The following is a 22503-nucleotide window of genomic DNA, read 5'->3' as shown; positions in this document are numbered from 1 at the left end:
GTCGCCATCAAAAGGCATATCGAGGATCTTAGTTTGGATTTCAGGGCAAAAATATGTGGATTTAAGCCAGACCTGATGTCTTAATGTAGCTGCTCCGGCGAGCTGACGAAAGCCAAGATACGCTATATCCATAGAAATATCTATGATTTCAGAAGCCGATCTTTCTCCTTCCATAAGGATTTTCCTTGCCTCTAACTTTTTATCCTCAGGCAAATATTTCATATATGCCGACATATCTGACCACAGTTGTCCGTCATATCTACTCAAAATGGCCAGACAGTTTTTAGCTCGGACCGTAGCGCCTGCCATGGTTGTAAAACGTTTTCCTATGTTATCCAGGCTCCTCCCATCCTTGTCAGGGGGAGCTGTTATAGGAGTGGAAGGATTTCGAGATTTTCTTTGTGCAGCCTGAGAAATTACAGAGTCTGCTTTAGGGTGACCTGTAATGCAGGAAGGAGCATCATCCGGCGCCTTGCACTTTTTATCAATCCGAGGCGGAATTGCAGGAATTGAGAATGGAATTTTCATGATCTTTACTCCCTCTTCCCATATGTGATCAATTATGGGAATAGAATGTGTGGTCTTTCTGTTTAGGTCTTTAAAATCATACAGAAAACACTCAGTCTTTTGCACTGGCATAGTCAGATGAAATCTTGTAATGATCTCTCCATAATGGCATGAAACCCTCCTATGTCTTCAGGAGGTGAGTCTGCAGCCGGTGGAATTGGTGAAACAGGATCTGGGATCAGATATTCGTCCCATTCATTTACGGTAGCGGGCGAATTAGGAATCTCACCGTCCTCTGCTACAGTGTTATCGTCATCGTCTTGCAACAGCTGTGAAGGAATTGTCACCTGTGGCTCAGAAATTGGTGTTGCAGGTGTAACATTTTTCATCTCTACAGGAGCCGAAACTTGCTGCAGAGGAGGAGGTGGAGAAAAAACGACTATTATAGTCCTTAAGCATTGCTGTAAGGTCTTGTAGCAAAGCTGCTGGCATTTGAACCATTGGTTCTTGATGAAAAACTTCTTGAGGTTCCCTCAACGACTCACATGGTTCATAATACTCCTCTTCTTCATCCTCCTCCTGATACTTAATCCTGAGCTGTGACGGATCACGTGCCTGCCCATAAGGATCATCATCATCTTCAGATTCCTCTAAAAAATGACTGGGAGGCAGGGGTGAAATGTGGGACACATCATGATAAAATTGACTGTTAGACGACAATTTAGAACTCATGGTTGAAGTCGTCGTAGACGGTGGACTTGCCGACGAGGGAATAATGATCGTCGACTGTGAGGTCATTGACGGCATCGTCGTCGATGGTAGGCTCGTTGACGGTATCGTCGTCGACGGTAGGTTCGTCGACGGTACGAGCGGTATAGGCGTCGTCGCCGGTGGGCTCGTCGACGGTATCGTCGTCGACGGTGGGTTCGACGTGGGTTCGACGTCAACGGGATGCTCGTCAATGACGGTGGAGGCTTCGTCGCCGGGATCCTTGACGACGAAGCAGGCATCGACGAGCTGTGAATTATCGACAGCGTAGGGACTCTCGTCGACGACGCCGAAGATTTCGAAGATGGTATAATTTTCTTCAATGCTGAAGATCCACTCACCTTTTGTGGTGATTTCCTCGACAAAGAAGATGTTTTAGCTGTCGACGGAGGGTCCTGAAGAGATTTAGAGGTAGTTTTCTGAGAAAACCTTCACCTTATATCTAGAATTCTCTTCAGAAGAGACTTTCTTTTTCTCTTTTTGAGAGGAGGACTGACCTGCTTCAAAAGATGAAGTTTTTAAGGTCATACTCATCTTCTCAGGAGGATCTCCAGTTCTATCTCTTTTCTTGGAGATGGGGGTGGACACTTGACTTCCTTCACCTTCAGAAACCCCTTCGGATGATTTCAATTTCTCCAGCCACACCAGCAGGCGTCGTTCACCATCCTTCAAAGTCTTTGCAGTAAAGGTTCTGCAGATCCTGCAGTCTTTGACTTTGTGTGCCAGGTAGAGGCAATAAATACACTCTTTATGAGGGTCTTCAAAGTGAAGTCTTTTCTTCCCACAGGAAGAACAGGCCAAGAATAAGCTCTTCTTAGAATCCGACATATTCTTCTCTCAGAAATAAAGGCCAAAGGAAAAAACTGAGTAGAGCTCAAGGAGACTCCCTAACACACGAGGTGCAGTCGAAAATTTTAGGGTTTGCCTCTCTGTGGGGATGGTACTAGAGGGTGCTGCTGCATGATTGGCTGGTTTCCAAGTTTGGTTCTTTTTACAAAAAAGTGTGAGATAGGCTATTGTAGTGACTTTTCCTTACACTGTAGCCTTTGGTATAATGTTATTACGACTATAATGTATATGTTTTATTGTACCGCGAGACTCTCACCTCGTCGGCGGGGATGATTCTAGGCATGTGAATCTATGAAAGATACCCCAATACTGGATAACTATTCAAAACATTTATGTGCTAGAGCACAGGCTACCCGGAGTGTAAAGAATGGACAAAACCTTCTGTTTGCATGCATGCTTTGATCTCTACTTTTGGGTGTGTGGAACTATACCTTACTTCTGTTACTAACCCTCAGCATCGATTTATGTCAACGTGTTTTAGGTTTAACCAGCTGCAGTGGTGTCTAGCAGATCCTATTGGATCTTGTCCGAGTTCAGCTTCAGGTGTCTACTCCTCATCCAGTCGGCTGTCGCCGACTGGACGACTCCTGGTGGCCGACCACGTTGGGAACAGCACCAACACCCACCAACCACGCACGCAACATAGGATTCATCCTCGACTCCTCCCTCTCCATGTCTAAACAGGTCAACGCCGTCTCCTCCTCTTGCTTAAACACCCTACGCATGATCCGCAGGATCTACAAGTGGATCCCGACTAAAACAAGACAAGCAATTACAATGCAATAGGTCTCGCATTGGGGAAAGCTAGCGCTCTTGGTATTGAAAATGACAATGTTTTTTACTTCAGTTTTTTGTATACATTGGAGTGATGATATTTGCATAGCCACATCGCCATTCGTATGACCTGGTGGCACTGGAACCAGAAAATAAGAAATATGTTATCAGGGAGGGGAGACGAGAGTAATAAATGGTAACATCCTGTAAATTGCAAACACACATAGGGAATGCGAGATTAAAGCATGTGAAATGTAAGCAGGATATATAGATATACATTGTCATGTGATCAAGGCAGGGATCTGCCAAAACGTGTTGTGCTGGTGGCTGGTGCTGTTTCCGAAGAATAAAAAATTAGCACCAAACCTGGGTCTACGCTTGTCTTTTCCTGTAAGGTGCGAGGCTTGTGATGTATTATATATATATATATATATATATATATATATATATATATATATATATATACCGACTTTTCAACACATTTATCTACTTAAAAGTACAGCTGCTGCACGGAGTGGAAACAAGAAAAAGAATGCAAAGCAAGATATAGTGGTTGCAAAGTGACCAAATTGGTTTTATTCACTAACAGGGTGTATATATATATATATATATATATATATATATATATATATATATATATATATATATATATATATAACTCGCGCTCGTCCCACACGAACCAGGGTACCCACATATCCACCAGATACCACTAGTCCAGAAAACAAAAGTTGACGCAGGCTGAGGTGAATAAATATTTATTTGGATAAAGAAATCGCCACCAGCATAACGTTTCGGCCTTCTCAGAGGCCTTGATCACATGACGTTAAGGGAGGGACACAGACTTTTTAAAGTGCAAGTGCAACAAATGGTGAGACATGATTGGTGGTTCCCAATGCAAGGTAATAGACATAGTAAACAGTTTTTGTATCAATACACAAGCAATATTTACAACAGCAGAAACACCGACAATTCATTAAGGGAATATTTGATTTCATACTCCTTAAAATCATTCATAAAAACCCTTAAAAATTGGTGGAAATAATAATGGTGATCATGAGACGAAAACAATACTGTAAAATGTCACAGACTCTGTAATGAAGTTTCACAGTGTTTCCGCTTTTTGACTAATGTCATAGTGATGCCTGTGTAAAAACAAGAGGGGATATATATATATATATATATATATATATATATATATATATATATATATATATATACACCCTGTTTGTGAATAAAACCAAGCTGGTCACTTTGCAACCACTATATCTTGCTTCCTTTAGTGTTTTTTTTTTTTGCATTCTTAACTTATTCTTGTTTCCTCTCCGCGCCGCAGCTATACTATTTAATAGAAAAATGTGTGGAAAAGTTGGCCTTTGCAGCCAAAGGTTTTGGATCTATTTCACAGGGTAACAAAGCAAGTGAAGTAGAGGAAAGAGGGTAAGAGCGATTTGTTGAAGTAAGGGTTTTCAGAAAGTGAGGCGGAGCGAGGCAGGGATGAAGAAAATGAGGGGGAGGAACAGCTGCAAAGCAGGAGACGTGAACACTGACTGTTGTTGAAAAAAAAGAAGAGAAAACAAGAGCGAGGGATGCCAGGATAACACGATGAAGTTCACAGCCCTCGGTTTCAACACACGTTTCAGATTTTAACACACATCAGGCCACAAAGATTTCCCTGTGCCAAAAGCCTGCTAGATATTTATAGAGGAAAGTGAATCATAAGCTCGTACAATCTTCACTGTGTCAATCCAGTAAATGTAAGACGCAGTGCCACATTATACAAAGCTGCGCCAATGCAGTTTTAATCATAAACACAAACAAGCATGCCTTTGATCGCACTCATTACTGTCTTTCATGCAAGGCACATGCAGCCACAGAGTTCTATATTAACATCAACACAACATGGCTGTCCAATAGCAAGGTCCGATGAAAGGTGTTCAAATTAGTGGATGCAGAGACTAACTAGGAATGATGCATGTTATCACCTATATATAGGGCACTCACAGCTGCTGGGCATGGGGTGCGTGTGTGCGCGCGAGATTGCGAGAGGCTGACTTGCCTCGGAAGTGGGACAGGAGATGTGCACAGCGTTTGGCTGTACGTGCGCACACACATGCTGAAATCCCCGACGGCCCTACGAGTGCCCATTTCCTGTCCCACTTCCATAGCAAGTCGCTAACAATAGAGGCTTCGCTGGAGAGCAGCTCGACCTAAAAACTGTGACACAGGCCCTCGTCAGCAGCAGATTGTACTACGGCAACGCACTCTACGCAGGAATCCCAGCTTAACACCTACGACTACAACGCATACAAAACGCCTCCGCCCGACTGATCGTCAACATCCCCCACCGCAGCCACATCAACCCCCACCTTAGAGAATTACGCTGGCTCCCCGTCGGCAAGGGGATCACTTAAGCTCCTCACCCACGCACACAAAGCACTCCACAACGCCGGACCTGCCTACCTGAACAGCAGACTCGGCTTCTACACCTCCACCAGTCAGCTCCGCTCCGCAAGCCTTGCCCTTGCCGCTGTCCCCTGCATCCAACCAACAACCTCCGGCGGCAGATCCTTCTCCCACCTCGCCGCCAAGACCTGGAACACCCTCCCCACCCACATGCGGCAGACCCAAGACCTACTCGCCTTCAGAAGACTCCTGAAGAGCAGTAGCAGCTCCCCCCCCCCCCCATCCCCACCCCCCCCCCCCCTCCTCAGCGCCTTGAGACCCTCACGGGTAAGTAGTGCGCTCTACAAGTACTCTGATTGAAGTTAATAATTTAAATCCATTTTCCTGCAACAATTTTTCAACTCAGGATACTTTCCACTTTGTGCTGTTTTGCAACTTTTATTTTGTCCCTCAAAGACAATTTATTTTACCTTTACTGAAAGGGAGACAGTTCATTCACCCTCTTTCATCTTTTTACAAATTTTACCCAATTAATTTCTTCATTTTAATGTTACCAGATTTTTTATGTACGCTGTTATACTTAGAAAAAGAAGGGGTTGATATACATTTGGAATTCACTGTTTACCTGTGTTTTTATCCGATGATGTGCATTATGGTTTTTGAGCCTCAGGTTTTATCAATCCTATCTTTATATCTCGAAATCTTTAACTACATTGTTTTCTGTTGTGTCTAGATGAATTTCTCCCAGTGGGTGTTTACTATTATTATTATTGGTATGTAACTGTTTGTCTTAAATTCAATTCTTTATTTATATATTTGTATCTTTTATGGTTTTTATTATTAACCAAATAAATATTATTCTGACTGACTGATTGGTGAAGTGCTGGATAGTCCTCCAAGCGTTTGGGGAGAATGCACAGCTTTTGGACAAGTTGGGTATTTGCAACTGTGGTGGTACAAGCAGCCAGGCAGGGGTTTGGGCCAAGTTTGCGGTAGGTCCCTAGTTCCCACTGTGATAGCTCTTCTTTGACCACGTTCTATTCCCAGGCAGACATATCTGTCTGTAAGGTTTCCCGGGGACCCCCAATGATTCAATTTAGGGGCTTAAAGTTGAGTATATGATAGTAGCCAATGGGATACCTACCATCAAGGTAACTACATCCTCTATATGAGCTCCAGCTGGAGGATCCCATAGCCAGGGATTGCCATAAGTGTAAATCCACCACCCTTGATCCCCTGCAAGCGTGTTGCCTGCTGGACCATGGAACCGAGGCCTCTATGTTTATATGAGGTGAGCCGGCCACTGCCCCTTGCTCTCAGCATCCCAGCGGCTTCCCTCGCCCGGCTAGTCCCTTGCTGCTGCTCTAATCTTAGGGGGGTGCAGCACATATTCCAGCGACTACCAACTGAGTGACCACTCCCATGATCCTCTACAAATGTGCGGCATGCCGGGGACAAGGAGGTGGTGACGTACATGATTCTTCAGGGAGGGGCCGCCCAGCTCACTTGACTGGTAAACATTGCTGCTCTGACTGCAGATTGGTGAGGCTTTGATACTTGAACCTGATGTTTGAGAGAGAGCTGCCCTATTACAATTTGTCCCACACTGCTTCATTCCAGGACTCAACCACGCAGGCACGGGCCATCTCGTACATGTCATTCCTAGTGAATTCTACAGAGCCTTTCTGTTTGAGGCATCTGACTCTGTTATGCCGCTCTGACCTATAAGTAACTGATCAGAATCTGATTGAACTGTCCAGGTGAATTACAAACTGGCCTGTGGTGTAAAGGCCTGCAATCCTGCACCAGTGTTTTTCTGTCATAGCCAGTGTTCCTCGAAAGTGTTGTAACTAATGACCCTCTAGTTCACACCTATCCCTGCCTGGTAACGGTCGCCTATGGCAGATCAGGGACCAATAGAGGGCGAAAAATTGTAGGTGCTGCCTGGGCATCATGATGTAGTGGCCCTATAACGGGCCTGAGATGACTGCCTAAGGGCGGGTAGGCAGGTTAATTGTCCTCCATACACCTTTATCACTGAACTGTACACATTGTTGCTCGTCTTCCAGGTCTTCATCCTCTTCAAAGAGAGGCCATAGAAATTAAAAAATTACTCCTAGGTTTGACCTTTGCATCTGGGGAAGACATCTTTCCTACAGTAGATTTAGGCCATTCGTGAATGGAGCCATAGAATATGAACAAGCATTTACAATGCAATAGGTCTCGCAATTACAATGTTTTGAGCTATTGCCACTGAAAATGTGATTGTTTTTTTTTTCCTTCGTGAAGCATTAATCAAGTAATGGCATTGTAAATGACAATGTCTTTTACCCCCTGTTGACCCCTGCATACAGACATACATAGAAACGGCACTACAAACGGGCACACATGCATGCACACACTGAGAAACAAAGCGAGACAGACACACTAATACATTGAGGCACATGGGTGCACCGAAGCACGTGATCAGACTAAGCATGGGCGAATTTTGGGAATCTGGCGTTCGCAAATTTCGCGAATTTGCGAACTCGCAATCCGCAAAATCCGCGAATTCTCGCGATTTTTTTTTTTTGTGTTCGCAAGGATTTCTGCCAGTTCTCAAGGATTTCTGACAGTTCGCAAGGGTTTTGTACCAGTTCGCAATTGCGAACTTACATGTCGGCTCGCAACGGTCACGATTATGTTGTTTCTACGTCTGGTTCAGCATCACAGGTTCCCAGCACCCTCTGTTTCACCCCTGCCACCCTCTGTTTCACCCATGCCACCCTCTGGTACATCAATGCCACCCTCTGGTTCATCATCACTGTAGATTATGGGGGGGAAAAGCAAGCACACCTGCCTGCTTCAACTGACATGAATTAATTCGGGGTTGATTTATTAATGTGTCACTGTTTAAAATTCCAGTCTGGCACCTACTTCCTAATCTGTAATTTGCTTTCTGTTGCAGTGCAATTTTTTTTCCCAGGACCTTTGTGGCCTACTTGTAGCTATTCTATGAGCCTGCTGTGAGGGTCAGAGCAGGGTCATACAATTGTTGCAACTAGCAGCTGAACTCTGGAGGGGCCCTTGTCAGGAAGCACTACAGGGAATGGTTACTAATGATGAGTTTGAACTTTTGAACCTGCTTTCACTTTTGCAAAACTCGTTTTCTGCAGAACAGAATTACAGCAACTGTAATGCCCCAAAGAAGCTTATATGAGAAAGTTGATTTCTAATCCAAAAGTTATCCAAAGAAAATCAAAAGGCCTCAAATCCAAAAAAGTGCAGGCAAATGTCAACCTGAGGAGTTATTCTGATAAAAATCATCATTTTCAGAAGGTCTATGCTGCTTGCTAGTAGATTTCTTGTGCAGAATTGCAATTTTTTTAATGTCGCTAGTGCGTGATTGTTGCTGCCCGCCGCACCTACATGTTCGCAATTGCGAACTTACACCGCACGCCGCAAAATTGTATCACCAAGAAAAAAAAATCCGCTGCGTGCGAATTTTCGGTAAATTCGCGAGCGTTCGCGGATTGCGAATTTACCGAAAATCCGCAAAATCCGCGAGCAGAACGGATTTTCCGCCCATGCTTAGATCAGACACGGAGGCACACTGAGTCAAAGGCACACTGAAGCTTTGGGTCAGGCAGACTAGCCGACACACAGACACTGTCACACTGAGTAGAGGCGCACACATGCTGAGATACGGATCATACAAACACCCGAGGCAGAAGCAGTCTGCGAGACTCGGTCAGGCAGGATCAGCAAACATAGAGACAAGGGGTTCACCCAGGCGCGGATCATTTGGGTTCACTGGCACACTGATGCAAGAGCATCCTGGGGCATAGGATTGAATAATAAAACAAGGATATTGTGCTGCATAACTAAATACTCATAAGGTCACAAATGTAAGACCTATTGGCTTTGCCAATACTTATTTCCTTGTAGATGTGATCACATATCTATCGCTTTGTAGATACAGTAGGCCTAAAAGATGCGGGTCTGTTGGTTTATGTAATCTAATTCAGTACTGGTGTGGGTGTTGTGATCAAAAGTTGTTAGGCCTTTGGTAAAACCACTCTACTGCATCCAATAGAATCCTTAATAGAAATAAGTGGGCAGCCAGCCTTAAAGGAAGGTGGGGGCAACCACAGCGTGACGGGCTCTTAAACCTACTGGAAGACCTTTCACAAAGAAAGGTATTTTTGGTTGACCCATTTGGTGCTGTTGACAAGGAAGGTGAATGCAATCTTGATCGTATTCAATATCATATGAGGTGGAAGCCAGTAATGATTGATCATCTTGCCAACTGGGAACAGGCCCATTTTAAACTGCAGTAGGGACACAGATTTGATGTAGTTTCACCCATAGATTCATAGTCAAGTCAAATAAACTTTAGTCGGCCAGCATAGGAAATAAAAGCAGATAAAACAGTTAAAATATTTTTATAATGTTACAAGTAAAGCGCGAGTGCCACGATTATACCAAAAGTAAAGAAATAGATGTTTTTCTATTTCTTTACTTTTGGTATATTCGCGGCACCGGCGCTTTATTTATAACATTAAAAGTAAAGTGCGGGTACCGCGATTATACCCAAAGTAGATCGCCAGGACGTAGACTTTTCTGTTTTCTGCCATCCCACTTGGACGGCCTCCTTTCTTTCTGCCGCAAAAGGTTTATTATTATCTTTATGAAGCCATCTGTTTGGCCCCCATAAAGATAACAAACCTTTTGCAGCAGAAGGAAGTCAGGGCATTCTGTCCAAGTGGGACGGACAAAAAAGAGAAAACTGTATGTCACCACAAGCTCTTTCCCAATGGCAGGCCGTGACGGCAACCAATGGGAAAGAGGCGCGGGGCTTAAAGCCCAAAACTGACACGGACCCTAAATCATTAAATCTCGCCAGCGAGACTGTGCATGTGCGCAGTCTTACGCTAGGCTCGACCTAAAAAGGTCTTCATCAATGGGAACATGGAAATTGAGATAGGACTCAATCATCATCACCATTTACAAATAGTAAGATAGGACTATTGCCCCTAAAATTAACAATGAGACCAGTACCAGCTCCCCTCCCCCTGGAACCATTGAAACTATAGAGGTCCTCTCCAGTCCTTCCCCATTACAATATGAAGAGGACTAAAAGAATCAGGAGTTGCAGTCATCTTGGATTGAGCTCATGCGCACCAGCCCATCTCATAATAATAAAAAGTGCTTCACTGGGTGGAGGAGCACATAAACAACCACAAATAATCCATATATTATCTGATATGAATAGAGAGTTTTCAATGATTCAAGTTAAGAACAACAAATAATTCCAATGTATTGATTCTAATACAGTGCATATTGCACAATCATCATAGCACATGGGGTGGCATTGCAAATAAAAGAGCAGTGCAACTTCCTCATTTTTTTTCCCTTTCTTTTTTCTTTACTCTTGATTGATAAACATTTCATCAAAAGTATGTACAATTTGATATAGATTCCAATACAGCCTACGTGTTTTGTCTCTTTTTCTCAGGACTTCTTCAGGGAAAACAAATCATGTTTCAAGCAGAACTGATCAGTTCCCAGTTCCCCTTTTAGCGTAAAGATTTCTCAAGGTAACCCATGCAGTAGTGTATCATTGAAAACTCTCTATTCATATCCGATAATATATGGATTATTTGTAGTTGTTTATGTGCTCCTCCATCCAGTGAAGCAATTTGTACATGAGTGGGTATTTTATTGTTGTTGTTGGCATCAGGTTGTTGCTTTGAACCTGATGCCAGAGTGCAGACAATTGAATGCCACAACCGTTAGCCTGTTTTTTTATATAATAATATGCTGTTAATTCATGGTCATTTGCACCTAATTTACACTGCAATACACCTCCTCTCTAACAGAGACTCTATTGCAAGGGGCAGCCAAGATGACTTACCCATATCTTAAGATCCCCAACTCAACACTTGAGAGATTCGGCCCAAGCCACATGGAGTATTAAATATCCCAAAAACCTCTCAAATAATGCAAGAAAAAAATGCAAACACAACCTTCTCAAACCACGTCTGGAACCACTAACTGCCGATACTTACCACAGCATGATCAACTGCAACACAAAACTGACTTTATTTTCTACTGTAAACGCACAGCAAAATGAAGGAACATCTTCCTTCTATACCTTCAAATTGCAAAAACAACCACTATTCCCTATGGTACTAAACTCACCACTTAACCTTCTCAAAAGTATAGAGGGGATATATGCATATCTATCTTCAGTACGGGGAACATACTAATTCAAGCTGCAGACCATCACCTCTCCATCTTTGGCCGACACTTAACGTCACTTCTCACTCTCTAACTGAACCAGATCCATCTCTCATCCCACGCCATTCCCCTACACCCCAGTATGTTTGCCAAGAAACTATTCACTTACAGGACTCCACCGCCATACTAAGAACCACTGCCGCTCCCACCGACGCACACTAGTCAAATAATCTCCAGTCATATCCCCACTACACCTTCCACAATCAATGATATCAAAACACACTCCCATGTTGCTCACAGCAGGTACAAGAACACCAATTTCAATGTATGAAATTTCAACACTGAGCACCATTCAGACATATCCCAGACTCCCATCGCTGAACCCACCCAGCCCATAAAACCCCTCAATATTTCCAACCATGATGTCACCTCTCTTCCCTCCATCAGTGATCATTCGCCTACTTTAGACTCAGAAACTGTTGTTTGCCAACCTACTCACAGGAAAGGCAGCCTCCCTGTCACCTTTACCATGTTTCTGGCGAATTAGAATAGAAACTTGATTCTCTAGCTTAAGACCTGTCCATAGTGAAAATGACCTTGTGATCCAGGCCAAGTTAAAACTCAACTCCACCCTGAGAATTTGACTCCCCTTAAAAGTTGTCCAACAATCCGCTGTCTCACCGATCATAACTCCATCCCCACAAGCCACATGTCCTACAGACCCTACGGAGCACTCACCCCCTATCCTCAATAAAAGAGGAATGACTCAGCAAGTCATACAACTCAAAATCCCCCCCAATCAGATACCAAGCCTGCATTCAAGATCCTAGTTATCATTGGCAAAAACAGAATCCCTTGACCTAGCATAACCCCCAAACTTCCCGCTCAATACACCACCATCCAACACTGAACTCTGCTAAAAAATTACCCTTGTTCCCTAACCTGTATGCTCATAAACTGCTGATCTGCAGCAAAACATTCTACGGATTTTGCTGAGACTTACTTGTGGAAGAAATCAACATTGATTTCTTTACGGAAACATGGCTTAACAAACACTCAACCTCAACACTAGCTCTGCTCACTTCTCCTTTGAATATCTCGGAGTAGAAATCTAAACTTAAGACATCACTCCCACCAACCCCACACCATCTATTACCTAACCGGTGATCGCACACTCTTCACCGAGGAACTTACTGACATAATAACTCAATTCTCACTAGCTGGCTCCAACGACGTGATCCTGGGCAACTTCAACCTGCACTGGAACAGCACAGAAGACACCACAATCCGCAATCCTAATAACCTACTGGAAATCAATGATCTCAAGCAACTCTTTAATGAATCGAACCACAATAAAGACTTATCTCTGGATGTGATAATTACTAGAAGTAAGCTTGTTTCCTTGGTTCCATCTTGCCTCTCGATTGGTCGGAACACCATCAAATTCTATTCAAACTCAAACTACACTGCATATCCTTCCCAGCACCATCTAGTAAACCCACGCACTGGTCTAGGAACATCAAGCATTTCCAACAAATCGAGCTAGAATCCAGGATCAATGCTAAATTGCATTCACAATCCCTCCTTCAAACCATTGTTGAACTCATTGCCCACTATAAAAATCGATGACCAATGTTCTTAACCAAGGTGAGCTACTCAAACTGAAGAGATCGAGAAAAACCCAATCTAGATCCTGGTTCAACTTTGACCTTAACAACGAAAGAAGGCAACTTAGACAGACCGAAATGTTATGGAGACAGAAGCCCTCACTGGTGAACCTCACACTCCTAAGATCCAAACAGCTCTCCTACAAGAAACGCATGTTCAGGGAATAAGCCACTTTGTTCCATAAACAACGTGACCGTGCAAAAAACTGACCTAGGGAGCTCGTCAACACAACAAAACAACAGATTACGCTTACCTCCCAACAAGAAACAATAACCACCATTGAACGCTGCGAAGAAATAGCTAATGTCCTGCATGACAAAGTTGTCAAAATCAAACAATCTCTGACACTTGACTATATCCTGGCATTCCAACCGGCTCCACTGACACACAAGTGAACATGGAAACTCTCCATCAGGACCTGACTAGAGACTGGAATGATATTACAAACCAAAATAATAGCAAATAACGTACTTCCTCAACTGATGAATAATGCTAAATGGTCAGAATTCCAACTTATGACAGAAGGTGAAAATTTCCAAATTATTGCCAAACGGAAGCCCACATCCTACTTTACTGATTCACTCCCTCCACCCTAGTTCAAAACCTCAACCATATTATCTCCCAGTTCTGGGCCAAAATCATCTATGCTTCTCTTTCATCAGGTCCCGTACCAGACTCCCTCCAACTCAACAAAGTCACCTTATTCTAAAAAAAACCCTGGGCTGACCCAAACAACCTCAACAATTTCAGACTAAATTCTAATCTTTCTTTCCTAGCTAAAACGTTGGAGAAGTGTGTTCTACTTACACATAGAAGAATTCAACCTCCAAGAAACCTTCCAATCAGGATTCAGGAAAGGATGTAGCATGAAACTACTATGCTCAATATAACCGACGACATTCACAGTGCCTTATATGAAGGCAATTCCTGCCTCCTAATCCTGCTCGACTTATCTTCAACATCGCTCCCAGCAAATAAAAATCCACAGATGTCTTCTGAAGATCATACCAGTACCTCAAGGCGTACCTCACGGTTCATCCTCTTGCCAGCCCTATTCAATCTATGTTTTCATGGAACCCATCATAATTATCCTGAATCAAACTGGTAACAAATATCACCTATATCACAATGACACTCAACTCTACTACAGAATAAAATCAACCAGCGACATCCGACATCTTAATGTTACACTAAGATCCAAACTTGGCTAAATACCAACCACCTTAAGCTGAACCCCAACAAGATTGAACTTCTACTCCTCTCCCCAAAGAGCAAACCCCTTCCCATCCAAGAATGGCTAAAAAACATGGATGCGCTAAATAGCCCTATTCCAATGTTCAACTCTGTTAAATCCTTGGGTATCACCCTAGACAAAAACCTTTCCAAGAAAGAATGCATCAAAAATCCAGCAAAAGGGAGCTCTACAGACTAAAACATCTAAAAAAAATCAAAACGTTTGCAACCCCTGAAAATCTTAAGGCGGTGGTACAATCCCTAGTCCTCTCGAGACTTCACTACGGCAATGCAATCCTGACAGGAACCCCCAAAAGCCACTGAACCCCTAAGTACAATTATCAATTGCGGCTGCCAGACTCGTCAAAGGAACCAAACAGTGCATCTACGAGACAGCATGTATCACTTACAAAGCCTTACATACTAAAACTCCCAAATATCTAGATCTACAATCTAAACTATTGAGAGCAGGAAAAGGCCGGGCTCTGAGAAGCTCCAACTCGTTTCTTCATAGACCTCCCAAACTTAAAAAGAAATCATCTCAGGCACGCTCCTTCTCTGGAAATGCTCCCAAGATTTGGAACTCACTCCCTAAGGACCTATGCTACAACACCTCCTTTTCTTAGTTCAAACGGGAAATAAAACCAATATTACTCAACAACTACATCAACAAGAACACGTGATGACTTACGTCTCCCAAAGACCCAACCACTTTGACAATTCCTGATGGGGAATTCCCCTGACAGTATCCTTACTGTATTCTACGTAACTGCTCTTTTGTACTATATTTTTCTATATCACTATTTGTGAATCCCACTTGACTCACGTAATGCAATTTTTGTGAACGTATTCTCAAAACATGTAAAGCACTCTGATACCCTTGGTTCTAGACAGTGTTATATAAAACTCAAAAATAATAATAATAAAAATGAAAACCTGACCCAGAATACTCTATGTTCATCAAAACAAGATTGTGGCAACAATTCTGTGGCTGTCCACTTGTAATGTAATGTAAAGTAATGTGTAATGTAGTTGTAATGATGGGAAGTCCACACGTGAAGATGTATTTCAGTGATGCTTTATTCCAAGATGTATAGAGAGACCCCACCAGGAGCATCCAGCATCCAACATGGTGCTCAGCCCAGCCAACTGTAATCTGTCAGACAGATCACCAACATTCTGATAGATGCACCACATCAACATTCCAATAGAGGTAGAGAGAGATAGCATAGAGAAAACCAAGATACTACAGTAGTGGTACTTGTATAGCGCACGAATCACCATGAGGCATCTCAGCGCTTGTACGAATACCGCTGAGGAACCCTTCCTGGCCTTTCCCTGTGAAGTGCCACTCCTGGGCACCCCCCAAGGTGAAGCCAGGCATCCTAGCGTTGTTCAGGTAGCCCAACTTGATGTGTGACTAGCCTGGTGTAACTGAAACAAGCCTCCTAAATATATAATTTCCCCTTCTGCTCTAAAGCCAAATTGGCCTCAGGGCAGGGGGTGGTGTTCCCCAGGTTTGGGGGGTAGCCGTGGCCACAAATCAAATGTGGAAGAGGATGCGAAGCCTCTGGCCTTGATATGCTAAATTCACTACTAGCCATTCTGCTGGAGGAGGTGTGATCACCTTAAGCCGGGAAGGCATTGTTTGTGGCCTTTAGAGAGCATGGGCCTTCACCTGCAGGAGGTCAGAAACTAGTCTGTGGTGGCAGGCTGGACAATATCTGTCAGACAACACTCTAAATGACTATTAGGGATGTAGGGGATACCTCTAAGATGCCCTCTGGGTGTATGTCTTTATAAATCTGATACTGGCCACAGTACGGATTTATTAAGACAATATGTTTGATACCAAACATCAGTATTTTCATCAAGCCATTAGGTAGAAGAGTAACTCGGAATGACCCGTGTCCAGTATATACCTTTAAAATGGCTTCCTGATCACTTACTATGTCTAGCAATTGAGCTAGAAATCACATGGTATAGCTTCTCCAGCAGATGTGCTCTCATATGTAATATAATGCATCCTACCTTCAAGGCCTGCTGTAGGGGAGACTTACATATAGTACGTGCAGTGTACTTGGGCATTGCACACAGGGAGTGGACAATGTTGTGTTTTTGGAATGGCATGCACCATTTCACGTATCCTGCAATGGCAGTCTGCATGCAGTTTGTGTGTGGGTCCTTTTGGGTGGCATATTACATGCTACAGGCCGTGGGGACCCTCTTTAGTACCCATGCCCTCGGTACCAGGGGTGCCATTTTCCAGGGACCAACCACCGTGCTAAAGTCCTTAAGCATTTCACTTATTTTTAGGAAAAGAGAACTGGCATTAGGGGCTGGTTATTAGGGACCCAGTGCACTACCAATCAAAAACATCAGTACCAGTGAGCAAAAAAGTGGTGGTGACCATAACAAAAAGTGGCACTTTTCTACACTTAATAGAATTGAAACCTTCTGTTATATAGCTAGGAAATTTTACATTATCCTTCAGGAGAATCCTCATCCAAGTCAAAACCATACAATTATCCCACCTGTGTGAGCAGTCGCCACTGTGTAGTTATGCCTCAGATGGAATTTCCCATGAAACGGCATTTTGATTTGCCTATAATTTTTGATCACTTGTACCAATTTACACGACACATAGCAATATACTTTCTCTGCCAGCCGTTTGGAATGCCATGCTTCATGAAGATCCGTACATGGGTAATAAACACTAATGGTAGCAGTGAAAAAATATATTATTTTCCATTTTAGCTCCCGTAGTAAATTTTGCTCACATCTACAGGCCCAACGGCTGAAAAGATTTACACCAAATTTGGTACAAGAATAAAAGTTCACTTAAAAGGCAAACCTTTTTTGGTTTGGGTTCAATTTTTTTATGTATCTGCCATTTTAACTCGCAAGTCATAATCCATGAATCGTGTCAATCACACTGAATTGTTTACAAAATTGGACTGGTTGTATTAAGGCTGACATTTTTTTGACCATTTTGAAACTGGCGTACCAAATCCAACTTGTAAGTATGCTATATTTACCGAATGATTTACAACAAACCAGAAAAAGCATACATTCTGAGTAAAGTTCCACTTTCATGCCAAGTTTGGAATAAATTCATTCAGAATTTTTTGTTGTATGCACATGCAAATTGTTCAATGGGGCCTAACATGAAAAAACGCAACTTTTTTCACTCCTCTCCTTACTTTTTCACCTTCGCAGATCTTCACCAAGTGCTCCAGGATACAGCACTTTTTGGTTTGGGAATTCGGTCGTTATGACTACTAAAGAGGAGCCCAAGAGGAGAATCCATGCATCTTGAAAACAAAATACAGTATTTTGGAATAGACATGTATAATGCCATTGTTATTGCATTGGTTTAGACCTTTCGCTAGCAACATTCTACAGACCCTGAATCTCTTCACCTGTCATTTTAGTATGTGAAGATCCGTACCTTGCAACAAAGGATCCGTGTTACCATAACTTTTTAAAATTCTGATCTAGAAACACTGAACCACTTGTATCATGACGGAGCGATAGCCTCGGATGCACCAATCTGCACTACTCATACACTTCTTAAAAGTAACTGACATGCACAAAGATCCGCAGATCTAATCACTTTTCAACTTGGTTAGTATTATTACACTATTCAGAAATAACTGGAGAGTGTATTTGGATTATGATGCATTTTGTTTTTTAAGTATTGGCATTACCTTTGAGTCACCCCTGTGCCTTGCATAAAGTTTCTCAGGATAAACCACTTCATAATCCTTCACTCCAGCAAGTGTTTCCAGAGCAGACACTAAAAAGAAAAAAGACAAAATATCACTGACGACTTCGGCCTAGGCTGAGACACTGATTCAAACAGTCAGTGATAACTATGGAATGCTTAAATTAATCAGTCACAGGTAATCACCCTGACTCCCTTTCAAGACCACGTCTGAGCCAATACTGAAAGAAAGCAATTGCATTCAAATGAGTGTGTCCATTCCTAACAGGAACAGTCTCACCCATCCTGTGAGGCCCCTTTTCTTCACAGGAACACAAGCAACTCCAGAATCCTTTCGGCCTCTATAATGCATATAATTGGTGCCTGTCTATGAAGGCATAGGTGTGTAAAAACGATGTAATGGAATACAACCTGGAGAAACTATCAACGGCAGAGATTAAATTAAGAATTCCTTCTACCACCTTTTGTGTAATCAAAGTTGAGCTTGTTGGGCTCCATTGAAAGGGGACGTCGCATAGCAATCAGAGTTAAATGTTTTGCTGGCTTTTAGTAAGATCATCAACAAACACAGAAAAAGGTCAAAACATCCCCACACAGGGAAATATCTTATCCCTTCTAGACTTACCAGAGAACCTATCCTCGTCCTCCTCAGTCCAATTAGCCACCACCACACAGGCCTATGAAACAGGTGCTAGAAGTTTGTAACTCCCAAAGGTTATGTGTTTCAAGTGCTTTCTGATAATTTTTACACTCCTGGATGATTTACGAAAATAAGGTACCATTATGTCCAGCAGACCCTTCTCGTGGGATGTATGATGTTACAACGCATACTTTTACCACGCATGCCTTTACAACGCGGTTTTTACATAGCAAACCTTTACAACGCATAGCGCTTTGGGGTGCTGGATAGTAAATAGTTTAATTTACTATTCCAACTCCATTCCCCGTGGACACTAGGGAAGGTGTTGGATAGTAAATTAACTTATTCCCAATCCTGGAGCACCCCCCAGCGCAATGCGTTGTAATGGTTTTCGTTGTAAATACCGCGTTGTAAAGGCACTGCGTTTTAAAAGTTTTGTTGTAAAGGTTGTTCACCCTTCTGGTGGGATATATAGTGTTTGCTGATTGCCCAAAAATATACAATACCCAGAGCTACAACGGAGCTGCGGCTTATGATTTTCCATTGGGCGCCAAAACGGAGCAAGAGCTTAAGATTTTTCATTGTGTGCCGGCAATGTAGCAATTCATCTGGTAAATTGTAACATATGAAAAATGGGTTAAAAGTGTACGTATGCATTTTTAAATCTGCCCATGATATTCAATTTAGGAATAGTGATTATTTCTACAGCTCCAAAGTTAGGTTTACCCATTCTATCATTGGATTCAGATGGCGTTTTACAAAATGTGTTCTTTGTTGTACACTGGCTTAGGTTTGACAGCTACAAATTAAGATAAATCCAATTGATAATAACAAATGTTCTACTATAAAGACCCTCCAGGATTTCGCAATTTGCCCAAAAATCGGCGGTTTTGTAAAAATGCTGCGATTTTTACAAAACTGCCTGTGACATTTATAAAATGTGATAATTTTTAAGTCGAGCCTCAGGCATTGCTTTAGCAATGCTTGTTGGCGAGATTATAGTAAGGCTTTCAAAGGTGTACCCAAAGTTCGGATCGGGTACAGTGCATGTGAGTGAGCCAGGCGCGTGCACATCGCACACCATTTGGGAGCCTGTGCGCCTCCGCATCAGACTTCAAAGGAATCCGCTCCCCTGCCCCCCGCATCAGACTTCAAAGGAATCCGCTCCCCGGCCCCCCGCATCAGACTTCAAAGGAATGCGCTCCCCCGCCACAGCAATGCCGAGAGCTTGTATGTTAGTGATTGTTAAATCCATCTGGACGGGCCAAAGCCCTCTTTCTTTGCCATGACGTATGAGGGTGTGCTGGTAGCTTGTGTGCTGGTAGCTTGTGTACTGGCCCCTCCTCTCTTCCCTTCCCCCATCCAAAACCAAACTTCCCACAGTTGTTGAGTTCACTCGTAGACAATTCTGACCAACTCGCCTCTGTACTCAGACGCCCGGTTGCGCATACGCACTGCCACTGAGAAACACCGGTTGCGCATACGCACTGCCACTGAGAAACAGAGATAAATGTTCACATTTCCCCTATGCAGCGCACGCCTGCCTTGGACCTCTTCGGTCAGAGACAGGCCTAGCTTCACTCACAAACATTACTATTCTACACCCAGGACGTGCGCGCAACTGCTGCCTTCGGACAGGTCTGTGCGGCGTCTGGCTGGACCCACACGTCCGCCTCTTTGGAACTCTCTACAACTCGCCGCCGGCACTCGCAGACCCATAGTCCTCCGCACCCTCCAGCCCTGCACACACAGTGCAGAGTCCCGAGCTCGCTCACAGACAAGCGCTCTCCTTAACTCCTGCTTTCAGACACCCTGGTCTGTCCAGCTTATGCTCTCACTCATCTGTGTACAGTGCACCAGACTCGCGCACCACATATTTTAGACGGGCGTAGTTGCCAACGGTGCATCAGGTGCAGTGGCACTGGGAACCAGGGAATTATAATTATAGCTATAATTTACTGCATATACAGGAATTGGCTGACCCATTTTATCACTTGCACTAAAACCCCCTGCACAATGGTCACTAATGCACTCATGCACTCCTTCGCATACCCGGGATACTCTTACAAATAATCTTTTCAAACACGGGCCTCTCTAAAAACAGACACATTATTGGTATGTTACGGCTCACCCGTTTCTTGAACACTTCAGAAATAGTGTTTTTCTGATTATTTTACTGGTACTGTGAAGTTTCTTCTGGGGGTGACCTTCCCGTACAGTAACCTCTATGCAATTATAAGACATTGTTGAAACAGACCACTCTCATATGTATATGCTTTCAATCCAAAAACAGGAGGCAAAACATCACCCTGAGATTGTTATTCCATTTCCCATACCGTAAATTGCAATTGCGCCAAAATCGCATTTATAAGTGTTGTGATGTTGTTTATGCCGTGCCGTAATCATGGGGTGCCATAAACACTGCACCCTCCTTAACCTTCACCAACTCTCAAACCTGCCAAAATTTAAAGAGGGGAAAATGCCAATAAAAACTGGGACATGCGATTGTGATACTATAAGCACTGTAATACAGTCGTTTTTTCCCTACCTTGGTGCAAAACTGGTAATATATTTGGCACCCATGGTTTTCATATTTTATTTCGTGCAATAATTACTTTACCTCGCCCCAGGCCACCAGTAATCAGGGCCTTAAAGTTCTCTTTTAAGGTTTGACGTCACCTCAAACAGGGACCAGCTCCCTATATTACCTTGGGGCTCTTTCCACAAATCGGTCGGTCGGAACCCACCCCTGCCTTCTGACAAGGCCCAAAGGTCATTTCCAGCTATATTTATTATGAAACCACTTTTATTTGCAAAATGTTCTCGTCTGTTGTTTTAGTAATAATTGCCCGTATTTTTTAACACCGTTTTTTTACTGCACCCAAAGGCTTTTCCGAGGGGATTGCCTACAGTGCATGTGTGGGAGCGCGTGCACATCGCACACCAATTGTCAGCCTGTGAGCCTCTCTAAGCACGCATGCTGGTTTACACTTCAAAGGGAATCCGCTCCCCCGCCCCCTCTCCGTGCAAGGCGATGGCGTAAAGAAAACGGCATTACATTCACAGGGGACTGGAAACTGCATTTGTTTTCATATATTAGTGATAATGACCCGAGCCATTCTGTTCCACCCCTCTACAGAAATACTCAGTTGATTCTACCTACAAACCGCACGTGTAATTTCTATTACGGCTTATTCGTGCCCCCTACATAATTATGGACAAAAGGCTCACTTTAACTGTGGCCGTTTTCACTGGTTTTCATTCAAATGTATTTTAACATTCTAACTGGACGAGGGACATTCCGACTTCATCTTGCTACACTTTTCAGGGCAGTTCTAACAATTTGGAGTGGATTTACACTACGCCAAACCATGAACACTACCAAGCATCTCGTTTTAGAGGGCAATATTTAAGCAATGCTGTCCTATTGTGCAGTGTCCTATTTCGGAAGCGATTAAAGCATTTTGTGCAGATATGGAGGCGAAAGCAGTTTAAAGGGCCAGGTTTCCCTTAAAGTGGCAGCCTGCAGGCTGCATGGGGCGCAGATCCGGTTACACGTTCCTTTTCTTATGGTGAGTAAAAAAGTGGGGGCGGGTGAGGAGGGGGAGGGGTGGCTGCTGCCGCTTATGGGCGAAGCTCTTCTATGTTGGTGTACAGTCTGCTGCAATTTCGATGTCGGGCATTTATTAACCCTTCAATTAATGGTGGTGTA

At 43.3% G+C, this 22503-nt stretch overlaps 1 protein-coding gene across 1 annotated transcript in view; it reads right to left on the bottom strand.

Moving 5' to 3' along the window:
* LOC147683099 (zinc metalloproteinase-disintegrin-like VLAIP-B) overlaps nucleotides 1–22503 on the bottom strand; it is a 4305256-nt gene that overhangs the window by 4140596 nt on the left and 142157 nt on the right. The window contains exon 3 of the mRNA XM_086942498.1: nucleotides 18135–18223. Coding sequence (XP_086798624.1) covers nucleotides 18135–18223 — 89 coding nt within the window. The remainder of the gene's footprint in view (nucleotides 1–18134; nucleotides 18224–22503) is intronic.

Source organism: Lissotriton vulgaris, chromosome 11 (assembly GCF_964263255.1).
Source record: "Lissotriton vulgaris chromosome 11, aLisVul1.2, whole genome shotgun sequence".
Lineage (NCBI taxonomy): Eukaryota > Metazoa > Chordata > Amphibia > Caudata > Salamandridae > Lissotriton > Lissotriton vulgaris.
This window is presented reverse-complemented; position numbering and strand designations above follow the sequence as displayed.